The sequence below is a fragment of the Phasianus colchicus genome, chromosome 10 (genome assembly GCF_987193195.1).
Source record: "Phasianus colchicus chromosome 10, bPhaCol1.hap1.1, whole genome shotgun sequence".
NCBI classification, from domain to species: Eukaryota; Metazoa; Chordata; class Aves; order Galliformes; family Phasianidae; genus Phasianus; species Phasianus colchicus.
Genome location: NC_143445.1, coordinates 21,236,683 through 21,256,899, shown reverse-complemented (window position 1 = coordinate 21,256,899; position 20,217 = coordinate 21,236,683). Strand labels below are relative to the sequence as shown.

The 20,217-nt window shown below is 43.3% G+C and overlaps 1 protein-coding gene across 5 annotated transcripts in view; it reads left to right on the top strand.

Moving 5' to 3' along the window:
- MECOM (MDS1 and EVI1 complex locus) overlaps nucleotides 1-20,217 on the top strand; it is a 323,615-nt gene that overhangs the window by 146,731 nt on the left and 156,667 nt on the right. For all 5 annotated transcript variants that reach the window (XM_090147662.1, XM_090147661.1, XM_090147663.1 and 2 more), the window contains exon 2: nucleotides 6,133-6,482. In XM_090147662.1, the coding sequence (XP_090003788.1) occupies nucleotides 6,133-6,482 (350 nt within the window). The remainder of the gene's footprint in view (nucleotides 1-6,132; nucleotides 6,483-20,217) is intronic.

Below are 20,217 nucleotides of genomic sequence, written 5' to 3'. Positions count from 1 at the left end.
CAAATGAAAGTAGAATCTGACCCACAGTCTCTCAGTGCTGGACCCTAATTAAAGGACAGCGTCTGGTCCACGTCAGATGCTTTTGACTGTGTTACTTAATTAGACAAGAATGACACTAGACAGAGCACCAAATGCTACTAGTTATTGTATGGGCTGATGGTGAGGATTTCCAGAGCCCACAGGCGGTTCCCCATGCAGTTGCTATATTTTGGCTCTGTTGGGCTAGAGTCATCTTCCCTCAAAGGCGTGATGCTCTCTAGTGTGTGGCTTCCCTCCTGCAACCAGTTTTCTCCTCTGTGCTCGGGGCTCCTCCTACCCAGGGAGCTCACCTCAGCTTGCAGCATGCGCTTCTTGTTGCATTTTTTTTTCTTTCCCCTCACAAATGTAAGAAGCAAAAGCCGCTTGCATGCAAAGGAAGTTTTCCACTTGTTGGGAAATGCTGATAAACCAGCTGCTTGTGAGTTACCCACGTTGTTGCTACCAACATGTACGTTGCAGGGATATGTAGGCAAAAACCTTCCAAAACACCAAATGCTTCACATGCAGTGCCACAGCAGTGCTCAGACTGAGTTCCTTTCTGTTTCAAACACATAAATCAAACTGTAGCAGAGCACTTGGTGACTTGGTGTTCTCCAGTCCAAAGGCGTGTTGTCTCGTGCTGCCTTTCTCACCATTCTTTGTCTGTGCATCTTTTCCTACAACTCCCTCTCCTGCCGAAGCCGTGCAAGGGCTCAGGGCTTCATGCGGCCAGCTGTGCAAGTGTGGACAAAATCTGAAAAATCAGAAAAGCATGAGAGGAAGGCTGAAATCTGGGCCCCACATTTCCCTCTCATTTTTCTTACATTAGCATCAATCTGAAGAAATCTGACCAACTTTGGCTAACGCTAGGATAGACACTGATCTCGTTTATTCTTTGGTGGAAGTCTAAAGCAATTACTCTGGATTTAGCAGCCATGTTAGAGAGCTCGGAATTTGGCCTGTGGGGCAAATGACAGATCTGGCAGATTGTGCTTCAGTCTCCCTCGTTGCTGTTGTGTGGCCCATGAGCAGACCACAGTTGGCAGCCCACAAGCATCGTCTCGTTGCACCACATCTGGTTTCCAGGGGTGGATCTTTTGAGCGTGTTCAGTTGTCCTGTGCTTTGGTTTGGGTCAAGTAGAACAGGTATGCAAAATACTGATGTATTTGAAGACTGATGATTGTGAAAGTACTTTTCCTTGGTCATTCAAGTAATGATTCAGAACTATTTTGAGTGTGGCATTTATCTCTAGACTTGCTGATAATCTCTTTTGTTTTACAGCTGAGCTTTGTGTTTGTAAAACAGTTTTTCTCTCCCCTGTTAGTTTTACGTTTTTCACTTAACTGGGAATTACTAGCTCCATTCTGCTTAGAATCTAATCTCATTTGATTAGGTTTGCCTGATGCTTTTCACAATGGGGTCCTGCTTGGGGCCGCCAGACTGTGTTACAATACAAATAATAATAAATAATCGTTTTTAGCTCCACAGAACAGTTCTGTGAATAGGGAGCGGCACAAACCAGTTTCAGGTACATTAACTGATAAAAAGTTCAAGTAATGTAGCTCTTGGCTGGAGTCCCTTCTGTGGCTGGAGATAGTAACCCAAACTCTGTGTGCTTCTGAGGCCAAGGAACCTTTTCCTCCAGGGAATGTGGCCCCTGGCCATGCTTCCTTGGTGCAGGACTCTCAGATGGCTCTCATGTAGTTCACCGCTACTCCACGCTCCTTTTGAATCTAATAGGTTTCTTTCTCTTATTTTTTGTTTTTCCTGACCTCCTGTGTTCTAGACTGATGTAGATAGATTTTGTAATCAATCAGCCCCTGCCTGTAACATTTTTTTCTTTAATACTTGTTCAAACAGAAATTCAGATAAAGGTGTCCCATTTGTATGCAAGAGGAAATGCCTGCCTCCTTTTCAGATATGCTTGCAAATACTCTGTGCTGATTTCCTCAGCGTTGAATAGAAACGTTAGGTCAAACAAATATAAATGCACTCTGGTCTCATTAAGGGATCTGTCTTGGAGCACAGTGGTGCATTCAGGCCCACTCTGGCCTTATGCAAGAGGTGGATCTCCTTCAACTGATTCTTGTATGTTCCCCAGTCACTCTCCTTAACGCCTTCATTAAAGGCATGGTCAACAGCCCTTACGGAGTCCTAAGCTTTTGCACTATGGACTTCTACCGAACAAAGCCATGTCTTTCTGATGTCTGCATTTTAGGGCTAAGGATCTTCTTTCTCACCTTTGAGAAGCTGTGGGCATGAAAATGTGTCTATCTTCTCAGTTGAAAAGTGCCACTTCCACATTCTACCTCAGCTCTTGCTTTATCCTGCTCAGTAGGTGGTGGCATTAAAAACACCTCTGAAGTAGGCTCTCTAGATGCTTTTGCTTCCAGCCTACCTCCTTCATCTGCAGTAATCAGCTGCCCAGTTTATCATGGCAACCACGTGCATGACTCCAAGTGCAGAGAATCAGATTCACGTGCTAGAGTGTCAATAGCAGTTTGGGGCTGTGTTTCCCCAGACATAAATTGCCTGAAGAGAGGCAGAATAGATGGTCTGGGGAAAGGAGGGAAGATGACATTGTCAGGAGGCTTCTTAGAACTGCACAAATCCATTTGTGCAGTGGTGCTTTGGCACATGGCTGTGCTGTGCTCATCAGGCATATCCCCAGCACGTGGCCACGTGAGCTCCTTCCTGCTGGCGTGCCAGCTGGTGTCAAAAGTGCAAACACAGGTGTCCATCCTGGTCTTTTGCTAGCAATTAACCTTTCCTCCCTGGTTTCCTTTGAAGCTTGCTCATGTTTTTATTGCAAAATATCAGTGAAGAGTTTTATGGAGGCTAACATCAGAACTTCCACGTTACCTAATCTCATCTGCTTCCTTATCAGAGGCCTTGATTTTGTTACATCCCATTTCTAGCAGGGATAATTAGCAGACTTTAAAGAAGCCATCTTGAATTTTGAAACTGCAGTGCTGTCTGTGTGAATGCCTTGCAGTTCTCTGGGAAAATTATGCTTTCAGGCACAGTCCCTGAGCCTCAGCCGAACCCCACAAGGATTTGCTATCAGTCCATACGCCACTCTTTTGTTGGAAGTCCCTCTGATCCAGGTAGCTACAAATGTGGAAATGAAGACCAGACCCACCATTCATGTACATTGATTTCAGTGTAGCTCCTTCTACCAGTGATAATACAAATGTATCTTAATGGTCTTCCTTCTCTTGGCCAGCAATAATTCAACTTCTTGTTTATTTTTGAGGTTTTAAAATATATTTTCCTTAGAATACGTTGCTATTTCAGGCAATATGTAACTTCAGTAATTTGTTCTACCCCATCCCCGGAGCTTTGGGACAGATATATGCGTATTTTATTTTCCAGGGCTTTCAAACTCGAGCCAGTTTCTGACTACGACACTGGGTGTGTCTGCTGGAAATGAAAGCAGTCACAATAGAGCAGCACAAATGGGCTTGTCTCCCTGCCAGCCTTCCAGTGCCGATTTATCAGTTGCAGGTTTGACCCTATATGGCTAAAACGTGCATAGCCAGAATGTCTGAGATAAGTATAACTGGGGCCTTCGGGTCTGTGAGAGAGAAATTAAACTGGACTGTCCCAGGGGGAGAAGAAACATCTGCAAAACTGTCCTGGAGGCTGCAGACACAGCTTGTGCTGGCTTGTGGGCAGGTTGTGAGTGTGGTTTGCTATGGCTGTGGGTTTTGTCTGAGCCACTTGCTCAGGGAAATGGCAGGACCAAAGAGAGCCCTGGTTTTGTGAGGTGCTGCCTGGTGGAACAGGAAAACAATGAATTCATGAGGTGGACTTTTGAAGGAGTTTGGGTGCAGGCACCCAGCTGTCATTGGAAATCAGTAGGATTTAGATGCCTGAAGTTTTTAAACACCCCCTTCCTACGAGCCATATGCTTATCATCAGCCAGATCACTTTCCTTGTGTGATTTCTCTTCCTGCAGCCCATGTGTATATATGGGGTTTTTTTCTTCCTTTTTTTTCTTTTTTTTTTTCTCTCTCTTTTCAAAACCAGCTGAATTCTTTTATGCAGGGTTGCAATCTAAATAGCTGGGGGAAGACATCTGAATGGGAGTGATGCTGCTGCCTGCACTACTGGGGAGTATGGGGGAGCTTGGGGGATGCTTGAGTGTCATGGACCAGACTTGCTCACCTGTTTGGCTGTGCTGAGCTTTCTTGTGTGCTCAAGGGGAGCTGAGTTTGGGGGCAGCTGCAGTGCATTGGTGTAACAAAGATGGCTGCTAACCTGGTCATTTCAGCGTGGAGCAGTGAAGTGAATCGTGGCATCCAGGTGGAGCTGTGTCCCTGCCCTTTCCACGACATCTTTCCTGTCCCCTACAGTCCAGGCTGAGTTTTGCTGCAGGACAGGAAAGTCCAGGCATGGACTTAAGGATGCTTCAAGTTCTTTTGCATGACTTTCCTTGAGCATCTTCGCCAAAACACAGCACTGATGAGCTATTACAGGCAGGATTTCTTAAACAGAAATGATGGAAAATCCCTCTGTGTGTCCATTCAGCCAAATTGTGGGGTCGATCAAGATTTTCTGCTTCTCAGAGTGCCAGGTATTAGAAAAGTGGCAAACTGATCAATAGGGGGTTCAGTCAATAAGGGACAGGGGGAACCCGCCAAGGCAGGGACAGAGGGAGTGGGTAGCTGAACTTTCCTGTGACATGCATGAGGTCATAGCCAGTGCCACATGAAAGAAAGAAAAACAGTTCATGGCTGTGAATAAATTGCTCGCAGATGAAGAATCCAGTTTACCAGTCATGTGATGGGAGCAATCTATTCAAATGATTTGTTATGTCCCAGTGTTTGTCTTAGGCAGCACCAGAAGCATGAAAGTACAGATAGAATGCGGTGAGATAATATGTAACAAAGATGTGAGAGATAATGGGCTATGACCAGTTTTTAGTGGAAAAGGCATACGGTGCTAATCTACCATGGATAGTTTCTTAAATGAGCAAGAAATTGAAAGAACATTTTAAAGTTTCCTGTTTCTTCACTGAGACGGAGTCATTCTGGTCGCTGAGCACAGCGGAACACTCTAATTTCTGGGCCACCATATTATGCAAATATTCCCATGCTCAGATACCCGATCCCTCAACTTTGTTCCTTGGAGAATAGTATTCACACATCCTATTTAGTTAGAGTTAAGTGGAATGCGTTTTGATGCAAAGGGAAAGTACAGTGACAGTGATAAAGGTAAACTAATGTAAGCAATGAGGAATTGCTCTTTTTGTGTCCTTTGCATATATTGTTGGGTTGAACACTGTATTCCTGATGCAGCTAAAATCCCTGCTTAGGTCACTGACGTTTTTTTTTCTTTGCTAAAAGGAATTTACAATCAGCCTCATAGTTTGAGCTGTCAAAAATAGTGAGTTTTTCCTCTTTTTTTTGTTTGCTGGCTAAGTGCCAGTGACAAAGGTTTTTTTTTTTTGTTTTTTTTTAAATGTATTTTGGATTTACCCCAGTTTCTTCTGTAAGAGGAGAAGGTTTGTGTTCTCTGTAAGATGCAGTTTAGATCCTGAACTTATTTCAGACCATTGAATTTCATAGAGGTCAGTGATGAGACACTGATTTACATCAGCTGAAGTTCTTGCCAATAGTTGTGTGGTAGGCTGGATCCTTTCCTCCAAAAACTAATTGGAGCCCATCAAACTTAATTTTGGCTACTCTAGGTTCAGGCTGTCTCTCTGAAAGACCGGTAAAGCTTTCCTGCTTTTCACTTTACTGAGATTTCAATTGTAACATATAATGCAGGCTTTCAATTGCAATTTCAAAGAGCGTGCAATGCAAAGCGCTATATCCGGACCAGATTGGACAATAGGGTGTGCCTGCATATACATCTGTATGTAATTCACTTTTTTGTGTTTGGTGATGTAAACCACTTTTGATGTCAGGAGCACTGAGAAATGCCACAGAGAATCCCTGGGCCTGCAATGGGGAGAAGGCTCAGCTCCTGGCAGGGCGAGGGGAACCAGTGATTGATGAGGGTGCTGCCCGCCTACCGAACTGTCCTCTCCATTTTGTGAAAAGGTTTCACACGCAAAACCTGTCAGGATATTTCAAATCCTACCATTTGGCTTTCTTTTTCAGGTGATGAATGCCTGTATGAAAGCTTTCCTGAGCTTCCCTTGGAGGAAGTGCCAGAAGCTGATGGAGAGGCTGCAAACGCCCAGTGCCCAGCATCTGTCAGCATCCAGGAGCCATCCTCTCCAGCCACCTCCAGCGAAGCTTTCACACCAAAGGAGAGCTCTCCTTACAAGGCTACGATATACATTCCTGATGACATTCCCATTCCTTCCGAATTTGAGCTCCGGGAATCCAACATTCCTGGAGCGGGATTAGGGATATGGACCAAAAGGAAGATTGAAGTAGGAGAAAAGTTCGGCCCTTTCACAGGAGAGCAGCGGCCACACCTCAAAGATCCCAGTTACGGTTGGGAGGTAAGACACTTTGCATTCCTTCAGTCTGTTGAGTTCTCTTGAATGTCTATAAACACAGAGGTATTTGCAGAATTTGAGTCCTGTCCTGCAGCAGCCAGGGAATATTTGTGTACACTCAGACTGTTTCATGGCCTTGCGGTGCTTTCTGGATGAAAATGAATGTAAATTTAAGGGGGAAAAAAAAAAAAAAGCAAGAATTGTTGTTGCTCTTCATGCATGAAATCTGTGTGGGTGGATATTGGCTGGTGACCTGCCTTTCTGGGAAGGAGAGGCAGACGTGGTATTATCAGAACATTTCTGCACCGTTTCAGCTCACTCACGTGCAGCCCTGCCATGGGATGGGTTGAGGGATCCGTTGGTGACACTGTGCTGTCTGTCTGTGAAGATGCTGGGTACTGCTTTCAGTGTTGTGCATCACCACTTCCTGGTGACAACAATTAGTTCATTAAATTGCTATTGCAGAGCCTTGGGACTTTGAAAGTGGAGGGTTTGATCCTGCTTCCATTTCAGTTAATGGGAATTTTGCCATTCATTCAGTGAAAGTATGTTTGGATGCTAGTGTCAGAAACCGAGCACACATGGGGATGGTGTGGATCATGTTACTTCTGCAGATGCTCTGAGAAATGTTGGTTTTCATGCAGGAGCTGAAGGCCTCCTTCAGTGAGTACTGCGGTTGCCTTTTGCGTTCCCTGCCTTCAGGAACAACATGTTTTCTCTGCTGTTATATCACAGGGCTGTGGTCCCATTGAATTTTTTCCTTCGTGGCAGTGGGAAGGAAATTTTCTCATATATCTGGCATTAAATGGTGGCCTATGGGACTGTAGACATAAAGCATTGAGGACGGTTGTAGGGCGAGTCAGTCATCCCCAACCTCAGCCTGGAGGATGGTACCATGCACTGTAAGAACTGTTCTTGCATAGTTTTATTTGCAGTTCTATCAGTGTGCTGTGGAAATAAAGTACGATCTCGGCTTGCCATCTGTGCTTTTCCTTTGGTTTCTGATAAGGGGAGAAGTGTGCAGTTTGCGCAGCTCCCCAGGGCTGCAGCTGACCTCTGGGTACACGGGAGTTTCATGTTCCCAGGAAAAATGGAGTTCCTCTGTGGAGCAGAACCTCACCGATATGGTGGATAATAAACATTTGGTTAGCTCTTAACTGTCAATAAATCCTCGATGAGTTCATTCCAGACTTCCTATCCAGTTGTTTAAACACTTGTGAGAGCAGCGACAATACGACAGAATAGTGTCAGGACAAATTATAGACTTTGCAGCACTCTATCAAGTTAACAGACCCAGATGAAATGGAACTGCTGGTGAGAAATCTTTAGTTTTTGACCGAGGCACCAGGAAACCATAAAAGCTGACTTTTAACCACACCACAATTAAGCTCAGGTATTGATAACAGCAACTGGAACCGAAGTGCTGAGACACGACTTTGAAATTTTAGACTGCATTTTGATTTGCGTGCCCTTGGGTATTGATAATACTGCAAAAGTAAGGACTAGTTTTGATGGTTCAGATATTTAGGACTTTGTAGCCTTATGAATTAAAAAAAAAAAATGCATAACTTGATAAATCTGGCAGATTTGAATCCCTTTCACACTGCAGGACTCGTGCCTTTCGAACAGTGTTATGTATTTGGGACAGCTGGGGAGTAGCTATTGAAAAGTGTTGGAAGAATATCACACAAAATCAACAGTCAAACTCCCTCTGTAATTTGGCCACTCATCCATAAGTACTCTGCAGTGCTCAAGGGAGCCTGACACAGAATATTTTTCCAACAAGTGGGTTAAGTATATTTATTGGAATTGAAGGGAGACAAAGAAATGCTGGTTACCAGAGTCTACACAACGAGTGAAGTGGTGAGCAGGGGAGGTCAAGGCTAAAGGACAGATGTGGGGGATGTGGTAGTGCTGCAGAAGACCTCACCAACATCCCAGCCCAGATGCTCACCATCAGCTGCTCTGGAAACCAACATCTCTTTGGACCCATGCCTTGGGATGAAAAAGAAACTTAACAGTGTGTGGGCTCAGGGAATGCCACAGAAAGCATGGGATAGCAATGGGAAAAGGTATCATTTCTCTGTGGTTCAGCACAGTTTGGGGAAGGTAAACTTTTCTGGTGTCCCTTTTTCTGCCTGAATGGGCACTTTTATAAAACTGGGCGTTTCTCCTGCTGTCAGCATGGGAAGCCTGCCTCTCCATTTGATGTGCATTTCTCTGTGAAACACTGAACGTACAATACAATAGCGTTTGACCTTCAAGCACGCTGAAAGAATCGCTCTTCAAGAAAACAGTATAACCATGTTAAAAGAATTCTTGAAGGAAAACTGAGCATCCTCTTTAACTATTTTCTGTTGCTTTCGTATTGCTGATTTACTCTTTTCTCTTACTCCTCTAAAAAACAAACAATCCAAAAAAAAAAAAACCAAAAAAAAACAACCCACAACACACACACACACACACACAGAAAAGAAGTCATGGTGTTGGGTATTTCCAGCTTTGGGATATTTGGGATATTTCTGTTGTTTGTGATTGTGCTCTGTCTGCGTGGGTACCAGGATCAGCATGCAGAAGCCAGGAAGAAGTGCTGCTATTAACTTTTGCAGCCAGGCAGGAGATGTAGAAAAATTTGCTGCAGAAAGCTGAGGAATGTCATGGCACCTGTGCCTACATCCCCCCCACAGCAAGGCTCCCTATGGCATCACTGCAGAGTTTGTCAAGAGCAAGTCTGAGAAAACAATGTCCATTGTGTCCATTTATACACTTCAGCCATAAAACACACCATGGGACAGAGAGAATTTGTTGTGATATCGTCCTGCTTGGGTCATGATTAGAGTGCTGCGGACCAGTTTAAATGAAAAGCCATAAATTTGAATTTTATCTCATTTTGTGGGTCTGGAGCAAAGCATTATCTAATCAGGTATTGGTTGGTTAAAGCACAAATCGAACACGGGGTCACCGGACAGGGGGAAAGGTCAAGCTTTTTTGCAGTTTGTCACCGTGGTTTTAGTATTTGCCGGCAGCCCGAACATCCGAGGGGGTCAGGTGGCTGTTGCTCAGAGGTTGTTTGAAAAGGGAAAATTGACTGCTGCTTAATCAACAAAGAAAACAAGCTTTTAAAGGATGGCAGTAATTTTTTAAACAAAAGCGAAGCACACAAATGTAGTGATTTCATCATAGTTCATGCCCTGCTATGAAAAACAACTCGGAGAGTATTTCAAAGGGAGCCTTCACATAGGTCACCAATGCACCCATCTCCCACCAGAGTCTTCCAGAGTGGGGTGAATATTCAAATGCAGGTCTCTTATTGCTATAGCAAGCCCTACAAGTCTCATTCATGGGGACAATGTCTTTGCAGCTCTTTATATCCTCTACTTTGACTTCTTTATTTGGGAAGGTGGAAACAAGAGCAATAAGCTTTAATAAATCAAACGTGTCAGAGAAGTAAAAAATACTTTAGAGCTTTATAAAGCACCATATAATGTGCCTATAGAGCAGAGTATATTTTCCTTTCATGGCAGCGAGGCTGAAAAACATCATAGATTCAGTGGAAGATGCTTGACTTGAGGCTATTACTTCTGAATGGAAATTAGGAGGCTATTTGTTTGCCTCTCAAACATTTCTGATGTACATCTTCAGGGAAGGCTGAGCAGCTTCTTAAAAATTGATCTGGAGCAAAGACTTCCCACAGGTCTGCAGGGACTGGAGTGGCTGTGATTTTAAGTTTCAGTTCTGCACTCTTAGATTTGGAAACGGTTTTAAATTTGAATGTAGGAGTATTTGGAGGTTTTGGGTTCCAAATATACTATCTATCTTTATGAAAAAATAAGTGATAAGTTACAGATTGTAAGGATATAGGTTTTTAGAACTGGAATCTAAAATATATGTTCCCAAAGCTGTGTTGTGGTGCCTGAAATGATGGCTTGATTTTCCTGCTGCTCTCAGCATCCAAAGACTGAATGAGATCAGTGGGAATTACTGGCGGGTTTCTCTTGGTGTATCCTTACCCTCTGTTTTTGGGTGCTCCTTTGGAAAGCCTTTGTCAGAATGTTGAAAGTAGCATCTGTCTCTTGGCATAAAAACGGAATATAAAACAACACCTTAAGAACTGGACAGGAGATGTACATATCTTACAACTCCTGCTTAGATATCTCTACTGAACTACGTTGGCATGGAGGGAAAGAAATTGCTCATAGTCAGTGAAATGACACTACGATGGACCACTAATTAGCTATTTTGCAAGAAGGGAAAGTAAAAGGAACCAATTCTTCATTATTTCTGAATATTTTTCTTTGGGATACAGAACATGTTCCATCGTTAAAAAAACAATTGTCTGTGGTTGTCTGGCGCTTCAGGATCCACGCTCTGACTTACAGACCAAACCTCAGCTTTTACTTGAATTGTCTTTAGAAGCATTAATGTGCAGAGCTACTTGACCAGGTGGTTGTAAAGTGGTGGAGTACAAAGCAGGTTCCTTGCCTACGGTTCCTCCTTGTGTATGCACTGCAGAAGTGTAAGGACTTCACGAACCTTGGCAGAATTAGTAATGAAGCAAAACTAGGAGTAAGAATATGAGTTATCTTATTAGAAATGAAAAAGAAATAATTTTCTTTATAATGAGGGAAGGAAGTACTCTCCTGATTAATGTAAGGCCAAGTTGGTTTTGCAGATAATGTGTTCTCCCCACGTCAACAGAACAGCTTCTGGCAGCCCCAGGTGGGACTGAGATCCTTACCTTTTCTTCAACACGTAGGTGATGTTTTATCCCATTTGGAGTTCAGCTTTGCAAGGCATAGAGCACTCTGGCTGAGATCCAATAAAGCACTTAGGCACAGGCTTATCATCAAAAGGATTACCCAGGTGTTTGAGTTAAGCATGTGCTTAGCTGCGGTGTTAAGATCTCTGTTAGGGACACAGTGTTCAGTGCCACATAGGATGGAGTTCATACCATATATCTTACCTGAGGTGAGTGTGCACAAGGGTGCTTAATACAGACCTTAAAATGTACCTTGCAAAAGGCATTGCTTACAGTGCTGCTAGCAATGCCAGTCTGAATTCTTCTGTTACTTGCAACCATGTCTGGGGATGAGACATGAGCAAAGTGTGATGTCCATTGCATGCCCCAGCTGGTAACAGAGCTGCTAACATCAGCTGTTTCCATGCTCAGGACAGAGACTATATCTTAAATGAGCAACCATCAGATCCTCAATAGCATAATATGAGCAGGTGAGCCTGACGGTCAGTTCTAATTAAAGATGTTTGACCACAAAATGGAACTGTTGGTTCTTTTAGTTGTTTCAAATGACTGGGAGAGGGTTGGAAAGTGGGGACAACAAACAGAGTCATCTGCCCCTGCCTTTGCCCTACTGATCTCTACTTAATTTCTTCAGTTCTCTTTAATTCTTCCATTAACATGATTAAGCAGAGCATCTTGTTTGGTGGGATGTGCTGCCTTGGTGAGGATTGATGGGACGTGCTGCTTTGGTTTTGGGCAAAGTCTCCAACATTGCCCTGTTCGGGTAAAGCTGCTGCAGTAGGAGCTGGAGATGAGACCTACAGGATTCACTCTTTGTCTCCATGCTGAACCTGTGCTCAGAAATCTCTCAAAATCAGGGTGTCTGAGGGACATGGCAGGCAGGTGTTGCATAGCTGCCAAGAGGAAGGTGCCACTTGGCTGTCCCCAGCTGCTCTTGGTGCTGATAAATTGCAGAGCCAACACAGTGCCAACGTGGCAGCAGTGGCAGGAGGAGCTGAGCAAAATGCTGCTCCTTTTTTTTCGATTTTGGCTACAATGAATTGCATAGCATTGATGGTTTCTGCACTTGACAGCTGGTGGATGCTCCTGTTGTCCTTGACCTTAGGGGCAGGAAATTGCCCATTCCATGGCATGGTCCAAAGCCACCAAAATCAATCTGTGGTTCTGTGTACACATTTCCCACAAAGCCACTGAGGTATTAACTTAATGAGGAGGAGTCTTGGATCCTGAGGAAAGCAGAGTGAAGCCATAAGGATTGCATGTAATGGGGAATAGGAGCGGGAGGGGGAGCAGGGAGTTTTGTTGCCCCTTCACAGTAGAACTGGGGGAATGTTCCAGTAATTTGTATCTCTATTCAAAAGACAGTAATTACTATTTACTCATGGGTAGAGTTTACCTGAACTCAGTGCTTTGTCCAAGCAAGCAATAAATAAATTGAGAGAGAAGCTGGCATTGGAATAGATCTGTGAGATAATCAAAATATACAGAAAAATCGCTTTAAGATGTGTCAGATGTCCCTTTAAAGGACAAAACCTGTAAAGTGAATTTAGCCATTAAGACAGACAACATCAGAAAGAAAAATAAAAAAGACAGAACCAAAGAGAATAATTACATTTAATAGAACTGACAAACAATCATATTTCTTCCCATTAAATAAATATGTTATAAAAAATTTATTATGGAATGCCACATTATGCAAGCCAGGATTCAAAGATGAGTTCTCTGCATTAAGTACAGTAGATGCCATTAAGGAAAACAGTCAATATGTCACTAAGCCACGGCCTGTAAAATTAAATTGATTTGGTAAATGTAAGTAAGATAGATCTGTTTGCTTTCATCATCAATTTTGAGTGGGTGAACAGGTGATGTCACCAACCTGGGAGCGATAAAGATGCAGGACCATCTGGAAAGCTTTGTGATGGATGGGCAACTGCTTTTGGATAGTGACAGTGCTGTGGTACTTTGTCACTTGGGATGCAGTACTTAATAACTTTTCAATACCATCATAATAAATTTCACTGCCTTATTAATATAGAAATGGTGAGTTATTACTGTGATGGATATTGTAAATAACAAGAGATGCAGCTGTCAAAAGCTGATTGTTTGGGCATGTTTCTTTAAGCAACACAGTTGACTTGGGATAATCAACGTATGTCTATACCAGCAGAGTTTATTGCTCTTGTCAAAAGAAAAAGCAGCATTATTCAAAAATTATATGAAGTCCATAATAAACAAGTTTAATATATTATCAGACTTTTCCTATAAGTTTCCTAACACAGAACAATAAATCATTTTTAATAATGCTTTTCCATGTACAATAATATCCTTATGCTATAATAATGTTCTTTCCTAACTATTCAGAAAACAGAGAACTTCTGAAAACGCGGAAAGGTATCTTTCACTCATCAGGACACTTACAAAATTAGATCTCTCTATTTCATTAAAAGGCTACTTCTGATATAAAGCCGATGAACTCTAGCTGTTTCTTTCTTTCTTTCTTTTTTTCTTTTTTGAATTTTAATTTAACAGATGTAGCTAAATACAAAGCTGTCGTTAAAGACAAAGAAATACAGACAAAATTATAACCACGTGTCCCTAAATACTGGCAGGAAAGAGCATCTGTGGGTGTTTTATGAAAGCCCAGAGCTGCTCCGTGACACCGCTGCTAATGTCACCAGTCTGAGGACTGGAGAGAAACAAAATGCACAGATAGTTGTTAGTGGAAGATGAATTACCAGATCAATCATTTAGCACCATTCAGAGCATTATACCATTGTTCCCCGGGAAGATAATTAAATCAATGATGTCTTTCTTATTTGTGTAAAGAGGTGCAAACTTGTAAAGAATATCCAAAGCTCCTCAAACATATTATTTCTGGGTATTTTTTTTTAATCCATAGTGACTTTGCCTTTCAGAGTCCAGCTTTGTCCCTCTTTTCAATTAAACGTCTCACCGCCATTTCTATTACTGCTGAAAAGAGAGCCAGCAGTCTATTAACAGGCAATAAAGTTCAGGAAGCCTAAGACTAGTTTCTTGGGTCAGAGGTGAAAATTGCATACTAAATGAAACAAAGGTGTGTCTTGATGGCTCAACAAGCAGAGAAGAGACTAGCAGAAATGTGGGCAGAAAGAGGCGGTCATCATTAAACAGAAGCAAAGGGAGACAGGAGGCAGTGCATGGCGAGATGCTTATTAGCCTAGATGAGCACAGCGCTGAGCTTTGGCATTTAAACCACCCCACCATGGAAGGGTTCTGCTGAAATCTGGGCATTCGATCTAATAAAGATATCACTAAAATTTCAACAAAAGAAAAGTAAAAATCCCCTGCTTCCTAGGGCCTGAAGATTGGGATGCGTTCATCGGAGTGGTCCAAACCCATCCTTGTTTGGAATAGAAAAAAATAGGTGGCTAACAGAGTGTTTCCACCCCAGAGAGTATAAATGTGACATTTCATCCACATGGCAGCCGTAATGGCCCCTAGCTGAACAATAGGAGCACACACAGGAGGGAAGGCAGAGGTTATCTCAGTCCAGCCCTATTTGATCACATTAACTTTGCACACAACAAACATTAATTTGGAAAAAAAAACAAAAACAAAAACAAAAACAAAAAAACCAACTTTAACTAGCTCTTCTTTAAAGTGCAGTCCCTGCATTTAAGATGGAAAGATGTAAGAGATCCCACAAAAAGAGTAACATTCCATCAGATGAAGGCTACAGCATAAAGGGGCTCTTGTGTATAGTGGGTTTCCCAAAGTGTTGTTCTTAGTCTTAACTTGATGAAGTGTGCTGGCAGCAGGCAGGCAGCAGGTTTGCCTTCCCTTTCTGTCGGCTCTTATATGCTGGGCTGCAGACTTGGTGCGTAGCTGGCCGGGTGTTGGAAAGGAGCTTTCATTGCCCTCCTGTCTGCTTGAAGTGGCCACAAGTGGTAAGCTGCCTTTCTAGAAATGTGGCTATGAATCTATGTGCACTTTATTCAAAATTAAGCCTGAAGGTTCGTGTTTGCTGGGAGATTTGTGGTTATGGCATTTCTGTTGCTTACAGCAGGTGGATCTCGGTGGGTATTTTGAAATCTTGGCAGTAATGCTGATTTGGTGCAAAAGCGCCAGGCTGTATTGAGAGGGAAAATGGAAGCTGGATTATAGAATAGCTTCAGCACTACTGCACTTACAAAAAATATTCTTTAAAGCCAAATTGCAAGCAGCCTTCTAGTGCTGCCCTTTGCACATGGTAAAATTTGCACGTGAGTGGGAAAAAAAAATAGCTTTTCTTGCTGGCATTAAATGTTCATCTACCTGTTTAGAATGCCTGTGTGAGCAGGTGCTCAAACGACCAAATAACCAGAAAGGAAAAAAACAGCCTCGTGCTTTCGTTAAAATGAAAACCAGAATGACCCTGCCAACGTGGTGAGCAGAGGAAGATGGTGCTGAACAGAAAGTGAAAGCTGTAATATGCTGCAGCTCCCTACTCTGCCCTATGAGAAAATTGCACAGAGAACAGCATCGTAGTTTGCCCCCGATGAAGTCTGTGCAAAGAGGCCTTTTTTTCTCGCTTCTTTGAGGATTTGTGCTCTCAAAGCGCATTTCCCTGCACCAGCTGACTGCAGGCAATGCAACTGTCCTTCATCACTGTTCTCCTCTTCCTCCAATGCCAATCCTACTGTCCTGCATGCTGTCCCCAGACCTTGCAGCCTGCTGGAATCCTTGCTCAGCCTGATGACAAGCCCCAGAATTTCCTTTCACCCAGCCTCTCCCTAAGCCATTCCCCACTGCATCCTTTGCCAGTCCTGTCCATTTCTACAACTTATCCCTGGCCGTCATTTTACTCACTTTAATTTTTAGCAGCACTTTGCCTTGATGGCCCCTTTGCCTTTGGCACCAGCCATGTACTCAGTCTCTGCTAACAAGGTGCTGCTTGCCTCTCAGTGCCCGAATTTTCTGCTGTATCCCTGCTTTTTCTGCCTTCCCTATTGCCCTCGTGTCAGCATTTCAGCATTCCTCTGTCCTTCCAGCCTTGCTGCTCCCAGAGATGCAGTCTGGCCCGTGTTTCCCTGCACTGCCTTTCCCCCACTTGAAATACCACTGCTTTCATGGCTGGCAAAGCTGCTCAGCCCCACAGCACAGGCCCTGCTCCTTGCTTTCACAAGTGTTTTTTTCTCAAATCAGCTGAATTTGACGGCGTTGTTATGATAAAGGCAACATCTCATCCTCTGTCCTCAAAGTCTGTTCCTTCGCACCAGTGCAAGCTAAGCAGGCTGAAGCATGGTTTAACTAATTATTAGGAAGTTATGGCTGTAACAGAAGTTGCTGTGTGTGCAAGGAAAGCCCCGTGTTGGACTCGTTTGGCATTTGCATTCAAATAGTTTTGTGCCTTTTGGCCACCGCTAAACCTGACTATCCATCCCAGCACCCGCGGCAACAAAACGCTGCTCTTCGCACAAGCAGAGGACCAAAATTCTGGTTTTCAGCCCCAGCATTCCTGAATAAAATTTAGCTGATTGCAACAGTATCATTTCGAGTGTGATTTTTAGTAGGGTTGAATGATACGTTTGAATGGGTTTAGAATAGGTGCTTGAGCGGCTTTTGTCCCCATGCTAATGCCTCGCAGCAGTGGGAGTCAGGAGGAGCGGAGTGATGACCTGAAATAGCAGACGGCTCCAAACAGAGCTGGATTAATGCTCACGGGGGCCCTGATCCCATACACCGGCCCCACGAAGTTCTCCCACCCCCTGTCCCCACTCAGTGGTGTCCCCACGCGTGCCCTGGGGCTGCCACCAGGACAGAATGGCTTTTCTCTGTGACCGATGCATTTGATGCGTTTTGGAAACCGGGGCTGTAGTCTGTCCCCCTCCTGCGATATGGTTGGGGGGGGGGGGGGGGGGGGAAGCAAAAAAAAAAAAAAAGTCTTAGTGTTGGGAATTATAAATAATTTGATGCAACAGGTTTAAGTTACCATTTTTGTGGTGAAAAGAAAAGCTTAGCATGATCCAGATTTTCCTTGGTTTCCTCCCATTCTGCTGAGAAGCAGAGGTATTCACATTTCTTTGTCTAACAGTTTTATAATGTCTTAAGAGATTAACAGTGAGCATGAATGAGGGGCTCAGGATTAGACGACAAAAAGCTCGGGCTGGCCACTACCTTGTTTGCACATTTTACATTTTTCAGCATTGCTGAGCGAGTATAGAAACTAAGGAAAGATAATAAGGACCAGAGTCCCAAAAGTGTTTAGTGATTCAAAAAATTCAGATGCCATGTCAGAACTGACAGAATGATGGAGCATTATGTGGCAGGGCCCACTTTTTTGTCTTAGGGTAAGCTCTCACCCTGAGTGAATGCAGATGTTATCGCAGGATCCCAGACAGACAGTCAGTGAAATGTGACAAGCTGTCAGCAAAGTTACACTACGTTGATTTTGCTAAAATATCCCAAAGCTTTATGTGTGCCTTTTTTTTTTTTAATTTTATTTTATTATTATTATATATGTATATAGAAAACTCTTAGCTCAATCAGATGGAGAAAAAAAAGTGGGGGGAAGAACTGATTACAGTAACCTTCGCAGCCGTAATCCTTTGAATGACGCAGACATGGCTGTGAGTTTTCTTTAAGAGTGCCAAAAATGATCACCAAAACAACGCAAAGGTTGCGTTGGCATCAGGAAAATCTCCAAAAGCACGGTGCACCTCCAGCCCTCGCAGTGAGCCTGATAACCACGTGTCATCCTTTGCTGTGTCAATCCCTGGCTGCTTTGGGTATTTACCCCTGTGAAACATGTAGGGAAATCCGGAATCACTGCCAGAGCGATGGGTCTGAGCAGGGCTGCTCACTGCTTTCTCTTTGGCAGGAGATGGGCTGCAGAGCAGGGGGATGGGGGCAACCCCTTCGTTTTTGTATTAACCTCAGAAACAGATATTGTTTATAACTGAACACACAAGCTGCTAAAATTGAAATGGGAAAGGCCAAAGGGATGTAGGCGAAGCTGTTTGAATCAGGCTTAGGGCAAATCGGTGTGAATTGGCTGAGTTCAGATGTTCTGAGCTCACAGTGAGGCGATGAGGATGACTTCTCTTTTTGAATTCTGGATCTGTAAGAGAAATTGGGTTGGTAACACCAAAAGATATGAGCTTCTTAAGAAAATAAGGAACTCAATCCTGCATATTTTTCAATATTTAACTCTTAGAGAATCTGCAGTGAAGTGGTATTATTCCTATGCCTGTGCGCTCGCAGGGCTGTGCTCAGTGTTTTCATACTTTAGTACTTCATTACTTTGAAAACATAAAACATATTCCAAGAAACACGGATATTTTTACACGTGTAACTGATTATCACTTCTGAATTAGGGCTGCGTCAGTTTCAAACTTTACATGATTAGAGGACGGGGAGCACAAAATAATGATGTTTTCAATCCATTCCATGGACTCGTTGTCGTATCACCTTGTATAGATGCGTAGGTTCTGATTTGAAAATGCCTAAGTAAATTATATATCTGATTGGCCAGAAATTATATGTATCATTCATGGAATCCCCTTTAATGGCCTGTGTTCTTGTCTTATTACTGTTAGCTTCAACCTAAATTTAATAAGAGAGCTGTTTAGAGTGGCACAAACCAATGTGTTTTGCTGGAGTCCAAGTTGCAATGTTTGTTCTCCTTAAGCAGAGAAAAATATTGCACATAACATCTGATCAGTTTAGGTCTTTGTATGAATAAGATCTTGTACTATTTGTTTCCATTATAGCAAAAATATTAATTCTCCTGCATGGAGCAGGAGAGAAGGGAAAGCAGCCAGGCTCACTTTGGTGCAATTTGTGCTACAACAAAACGTATTGCCACGCAGCCAGACACGTCCCACCTCCTGAACAATGAAAAGCAGACACTTAGAAGATAACATCTCACACGGTATTTTTGCACAACACAGACCTAAACAATCAAACTAAATTATGCATATGGAGGATATGATTTAGAATATGTTTAGCTGGTAATCTCACTCATGCTGAAGTTTTAAATTTCATCTGTCTGCTCAGATCTATTGTGATCCATTAAGTGGCTTCCTTTTTTTCCGACAAATTGAATGCTGCAACTGCAAGGAGCCCTTTTGTTCTTTTAATTCAGTCAGCATGGAAATGATTTTCTCATTTCAGGCCCTTTTCTGTCCTCTCTTCATTGTGTCAATAAAATAGAGTTGTGCAGAGCTGCTCTAATCAGCTTAGAGTGCTAATTCATTGCACTGGGATGCTATCTGGGTCCGGCTACAGGTGGGCACTATAAGGGGTCAGTCTCCAGGGGAGTCTAATTGTGTGTCTCCTGGGTCTTGTTTGCAGAATAACTGAACTCTCAAACCCTAGCTTAAGGAAAGAAGGAAAAATGCAAAACGCCGCGAATATGGGCTTGCAGGGTCTCTGGATGCAACACCTGCTCTCAAGGGGAAAGTTGTTGCCATTTAGACACTTTTTAGGGAAGGGAGGGCTGTAGTTCAGTAGCAAATTAATGAGAAACTTTGGAGATTGCTTTTAAAACTTAAAAGAAACGTGATCATTTCACAGCACACATATGCAAGAATGAACCACGCGTGGTGGTGCTGGTGAGGTTGCCTGGGGCAGGCTTGCCTCTAAGTTTTGGAGGCAGCCAGCTCAAAAATCTACGTGGTCCTTGATTGTAAGCCAAAAGCCTTTGAAAGAGTTAGTAACACACAAGTACACACGTTCTGGAGCTTATTCCCACCTTCATGCCAGTACTGAGGTGCCCCGCATCCCAGCTCAGCCCCTTTCCCACAGATGTGCCCAGTTTTGTTCTGATGGGAGGCAGCCCCAGTGCTGGGACAGCACACAGGATGTGTGCCAGCACCAGAGATGGGTGCAGATGAAGAAGCGATGATGTGCTTCCTACCAAAGGCATTGGAGTGTTCAGAGGATGACAGAGCTCCCAGCACCAGCCTTCTCTGGGGTGAAGGGTTATTGCTCAGCGGCTGGTGATGCTGTGTAAAGAAA